Here is a 6000-nt window from a genome sequence, read left to right on the forward strand (position 1 = left end):
GAAATGAGAAGTTGTGCCTTGAAGAGTTCAGTCCTCTGGATAGAGGCACTTCAGGCGTGGGGCACTGCTGCCCTCCACTGGCCATGTCCCCAAACTGCCAGCCTGGCCTCCAGGTGAGCGTTCAATACCAGATGCCGAGTAAACGCCCCCAGTCCCTCCCCAGCAGACGCTGGAGAGCAAAGCAGGCATGGGCTAGAAGCCAGCACTTAAGGAAACACACAGATACCCGTCACAAACAGGGTGGGTGTGCCAGGCGAAGGGCTGGCAGGTGCAAAAGCCCAGAGGCAGCACGCAGGGGCCCACCCCAGGAGTGGTTTGATTTGTTCATTCACTCATTCAGCGTTTTTTGGGTGTCGCCTCTATGACTCAGACCTACTAGGAGGTGCAAAGGAACAAGGACAGCAAAGCGTGGACTCGATCTGGGGGTGAGCACAGGTGCTGGGGGTGGGAGGTGGCCAGACCAGGAAAAGCCTTCTGGAGACAGCCCACTTGAACTGAATCCTGCGATGTGTTAGAATTTTCCAGGTGACCGAGAGAGAAGAGGCATGGTATAGGCCACACACACACACACACACACACACACACGCCCCTCTCTCCACACTAGTTCAAGTCTCTCAAATGAACTCTCCTTCTCCTTCCATTCCCAACCCCTACCCCAAAACCCTTCTTATGCTTTCTGGATGCCTCACTTCTCTTTCTCAAATCCAGCAATAACGTAAGCCCGTGTTGGCTCAGCTCTGTGCCAGGGGCCGGGGGTGGGAAGGCAGAGCAAGGTCCAACCTGCAGGGATGGAAAGAACATGTAAGGGACCTATGGTTTGTTGAGCCCTAACTATGAGCCAGGTATTGTAACAACTTCTTCACATGTTATCTTTGATGTATGTCCCCACAGCCTCATTTTTCAGGTGTGGAAACTGAGGCTGAGTGAGATAAGGCAGCAGGGAAGCAGTGACTTGCCTCAGGTTAAAAAGTGACTCAGTGGCCAAGCCAGGACCCCACCATGCTGTGCAGGGGTGCCGTCGGTCAGTCACTCAACATGTTCACTGAGCCCCTGGCTCTGTCCCGGGCCCAGGCCCTGCTCGGAGGATAGAGCAGTGAACAAATCAGGGAAAGCCTGCTCTCCTGGAGCTGACCTTCAATGGGAAGAAAGGCAATTAACATAAATATAGGGGGGCAAAAGTAGGTTTACAGTTGTCAGTATGCAAAACAGTTTATTCTTTTATTATTCATTAATTATTATATGTTTTTCCATATGAACAACTGTAAACCTGCTCAAAAGCATCAAGTGATGATGAAGTCTGCAAAAAAAAAATTGCAAGCACATAAGGGTGGAGATTCAGGGGCACTATTTTATTTATTTTTTTTTTTATGGTCTGAATTTTTTTTTTTTTTATAAATCTTTATTGTTCAGATTATTCCAGGTGTTGCTCTCCCCTCCCCCCCCCCAATAGCTCCCCTCCACCTGATTCCTCACCCCACCCCATACCCTTACCCCACCCCACCCCCCGCCACTGTCTTCGTCCATAGGTGTAAGATTTTTGTCCAATCTCTTCCTGCACCCCTCTTCCCCCTGAGAATTGTCTGTCGCCTCCCTTTCTATGTCCCTGATTCTATTATATTCACCAGCCCATTCTGTTCTTCAGATTTTTTTATTCACTTGATTTTTAGATTCACTTGTTGGTAGGTATGTATTTGATGTCTTTCTGTTGTTCATAATTTTTACCTTTACCTTTTTTTTCTTCTTCCTCTTCTTAAAGAATACCCTTCAGCATTTCATGTAATCCTGGTTTGGTGGTGATGAACTCCTTTAGCTTTTTCTTGTCTGTGAAGCTCTTCGTCTGACCTTCAATTTTGAATGATAGCTTTGCTGGGTAGAGTAATCTTGGTTGTAGGTTCTTGCTGTTCATCACTTTGAATATTTCTTGCCACTCCCGTCTGGCCTGCATAGTTTCTGTTGAGAAATCAGCTGACAGTCGTATGGGTGCTCCCTTGTAGGTAACTAACTGTTTTTCTCTTGCTGCTTTTAATATTCTCTGTCTTTTGTCCTTGCATTTTAATTATGATGTGTCTAGGTGTGGTCCTCTTTGGATTCCTCTGTTTGGGGTTCTGTGCGCTTCCTGGACTTGTAAGTCTATTTCTTTCACCAGGTGGGGGAAGTTTTCTGTCATTATTTCTTCAAATAGGTTTTCAGTATCTTGCTCTCTCTCTTCTTCTGGCAAGGGGCACTATTTTATACGGGAGATTAGGGAAAGCCTCTCCAATGAAGTGACATCGGACAGAGACTATGAGCCATGCCAGCAGAAGAACAGCAATGCAAAGGCCCAACAGCAGGTGTGCTTGGCATGTTGGAGGCCAGGTGGCTGGAGGGCTGGAGTAGAGAACGAGAGGGACAGTGGGAGATGAGGTTAGGGAGGTAGGCAGGGCCAGAGTGTAGGCTCTTGCAGGCCAGGGCAAGGACTCTCTTTTTCTACTCTGAGTGAGATGGAACAGAGACTTGGAGGCTCTGAGCAGAGCAGAGCAGAGAACTGCCTTTCTCTGGATGCTATGCCAAGAACAGACTGTAGGCCCTAGCATGTTTGGCTCAGTGGCTAGAGCATCAGCCTGTGGACTGAAGGGTCCCGGATTCAATTCCAGTCAAGGGCACACGTACCTAGGTTGCAGGCTCGATTCCTGGCCCTGGTCAGGGTGTGTGCGGAAGGCAGCCAATACCTGTGTCTCTCTCACATGGATGTCTCCCTCTCTCTCTGTCTTTCCCCTTCCCTTCCACTCTCTCTAAAAATCAATGGAAAAATATCCTCGGTGAGGATTAACAAAAAACAAACAAAAAGAACAGACTGTAGGAGGCAAGGCAGAAGCAGGGAGGTGGCTAGTGCCGTCTCCAGATGGGAGATGAGGGTGCTCAGACCGAGGAGGTAGCCCTGGAAGTGAGAAGAGTGGCCATATTCTGGGTGTTTCAAAGGTAAAACAGTCAGACTTTGCTGATGGAGTCCATGTGGATGTGAGACAAATACAAGGTTTCGGGCCTGAGCAACAGCAAGAAGGACGATGCTGCTGTCATTTGCTTTGATGGGAAATACATTGAAAGAACATGATTGAGCCCTAACCGGTTTGGCTCAGTGGATAGAGCGTCGGCCTGCGGACTGAAGGGTCCCAGGTTCAATTCCGGTCAAGGGCATGTACCTTGGTTGCGGGCACATCACCAGTAGGAGGAGTGCAGGAGGCAGCCGATCGATGTTTCTCTCTCGTCGATGTTTCTAACTCTCTATCCCTCTCCCTTCCTCTCTGTAAAAACAATAAAATATATTTAAAAGAAAAAAAAGAAAGAAAGAACAGGATTGAGGGTGAGGAATGGGATCAAGAGTTTGCTTTGAGACCTGTTAAAGGTGCCAGGCAGGCCATGCCGACAGTCGGATATGAACCTAGAGAGTCCGGGTAGACGTAGAAACGTGAATGGTCAGAGTATAGATGGCCAAAGCCCTGACTGACTTCGCCCAGGGCTGCTTTAGGACTTCCATGGCCCTGGACACTTTTGCCTCCGGGGCTCCTTCCTCTATTAAAAAAAATTAATTACCATTTTATGACTGTGTACATACAAAGACAAATATAATCCAGGCAAGATGATATTCATTGATATCCTCTAATTTTAAAAGAAGTTAGGCCTGGCCAGTGTGGCTCAGTGGTTGAGCATCAACCCATGAACCAAGAGGTCACTGGTTGAATTCCTGGTCAGGGCACATGCCCAGATTGCAGGCTCGATCCCCAGTAGGGGATGTGCAGGAGGCAGCCAATCGATGTTTCTCTCTCATCAATGTTTCTATCTTTCTATCCCTCTCTCTTAAATCAATAAAAACATTTTTTTTAAATAAGAAAGATCGTGTTTGTGGGCCTCTGGGCACCATGCCCACTGTGCCCACTATGTAAGTCGGCCCTGAGCTCACCAGGGAGTGAGTGACTGTAGATAAAGAAGATGTCCAAGGGCAGAACCATGGGACATGCCAACATTTAGAAGTTTGGGAGATGACTGAGGAAGCAGCAAAGACAAGAGGCAGAAAATGTCCCAAAGAGGAGGTAGGATCACCTGGGCCACTTACTCAGGTGTCCACTGTGCAGGGGCTGGGGGCTCCGAGGCCTCTGCAGGCTGAATGCCACCCGACATCCCCCCTGCAGCTTTCCCTAAGGAAGCGGACACAGCTCTCCTGCCAGGGGCCAGCGGTCTCCTGCGCTCCAGCCCAGGCCCCAGGCGCCACCCAGGCCCCAGGACACTAATCTATTCCCCTGGTGTCCCTCCTCCCCTTGCAGATCACGTTTGAGATCTCCAAGCAAGAAGACTGGCAGATCCCCATCTGGATCATTGTGGGCAGCACACTGGGGGGCCTCCTGCTGCTGGCCCTGCTAGTCCTGGCACTGTGGAAGGTGAGGGCCCCCCACAGGGTGGCGGTGGGGAGCAGCATCCTGGCTGGTTGGCCCATGCCTGGGATTCCAACCTCTGGGCCCTGTGGCCAGTCCCCATGTTCTACTCCCCATGCGAGCTGGCACCTGCCTAGCCTCCTTCCCAGAACTTGCCTGCTGCCACAGCACCCACCCCTCATCACCACAGGCTGATTGGCCACCAGAGGGCACTCAATCTATGGCTCCCACCCTTTTGGAGGCCCCTTTGAGAACCTGATGAGAGCTAAGGTTCCTCCCATCAGAAAAACAGCATGTACACACAACCACAAAACGTCTCCAACAAAGGCAGGCTGTTAAACACTTCAAAGCCCTTCGCTGTCACTGAGCCTCAGGGTAAGAAGCCCTGATCTCAACCTCCTTCTGTTACAGATAAGGTGGAGGAGGCCCAGAGAAGAGTGTTACCTGGGGCAGGGTCACACAGCAAGGCTTCTTGCCTCCAGACTCGGGCTCTATTCACTCTGCTCCAGTGCCCCCTCACCAATTAAGTGGCCCGAAGAGAGCTGGGGAGGGACAGCGGGTACTCATGGTCCTGAGCTGGGGTATTCTGGAAGCCTTCTGAGGGAAGATGCCTGAGGATTAGCGGAGGGACAGCAAGGGAGGGGAGTTAGGCCTTGTCCACTCTGCCCACTCCTGAGACTTCTGCCTTTGCCTCCCCACAGCTCGGCTTCTTTAAAAGTGCCAAGCGCAGAAGGGAGCCCGGCTTGGACCCCACGCCCAAAGCGCTGGAGTGAGACTCCTGAGGAGGCCGCGAGTTGATGGGGCCAGGGCCAGGTGGTGTGCAGGCTCAGGCCGGTGGCCCCGTGGAGCTGGGGCAGAGAGGATGCCAGCTCGCTTTGCACTTGACCTCATCTGAGAAACCAAGCCTGCTCCCTCTGAAGGGAACTCAAGCCAGTTTTAAGAGGGACTGCCCTACTGGGAGACCGAGACACCTCCAACAGAGATCCCTAGGAATAGAAAGGGACCTCTCCCAAGGCACACCCCAAAGCCTCCCCCAGGCTCTGGGAGGTTGGCTACCCCCACCATTAAGGTGCTAGGAATTCCTAATCCTCCTCAGAAGGAACCCAGAGAGGAAGACTGCAAATGCAGACCCACTCTGTGCACTCCAGGCCGCTACTACCAATAGGACCCAGTGGGACAGCAGATCTGAATTTTGTATTGTCCTCCACCCCCACGCTGCCGACAGCTCCTGAGTCATGCCTACCCCTTCCCCAAGCAGGAGATGGGTCCCCGAGCTTCCCCTGAACAGCAAGGGCTCAATGATGACAGAGGAGGGCCAGGGATGAAGACTCTGGGACATGGAGACTGTGACGGACAGGCAGCTGGAACCCAGAAACCAGGCACCCACACAGAGATGGGGAGGCACCCCCGTATGTTCACACTGACTGCCACACACTCCCCCATGGTGCTTGCGACCCCCATCCCATGCCCCACCCCCTTCCCCACCGCTTTTGTTCCCAGAAGTTCCACCCAGAAGCATCTGGGTGACACAATCCCCTATAATCCCCTATAGCTCCGCATTCCCACAGCATCTTCCTGGGGCAAGCCGGGCACA

At 51.7% G+C, this 6000-nt stretch overlaps 1 protein-coding gene across 1 annotated transcript in view; it reads left to right on the plus strand.

Moving 5' to 3' along the window:
• ITGA11 (integrin subunit alpha 11) overlaps positions 1-6000 on the plus strand; it is a 119417-nt gene extending 113417 nt beyond the window's left edge. The window contains exons 29-30 of the mRNA XM_008139088.3: positions 4299-4412; positions 5108-6000. Of these exons, the coding sequence (XP_008137310.2) occupies positions 4299-4412; positions 5108-5179 (186 nt within the window). The 3' untranslated portion in view covers positions 5180-6000. The remainder of the gene's footprint in view (positions 1-4298; positions 4413-5107) is intronic.

The sequence above is a fragment of the Eptesicus fuscus genome, chromosome 5, assembly GCF_027574615.1.
Source record: "Eptesicus fuscus isolate TK198812 chromosome 5, DD_ASM_mEF_20220401, whole genome shotgun sequence".
NCBI lineage: Eukaryota > Metazoa > Chordata > Mammalia > Chiroptera > Vespertilionidae > Eptesicus > Eptesicus fuscus.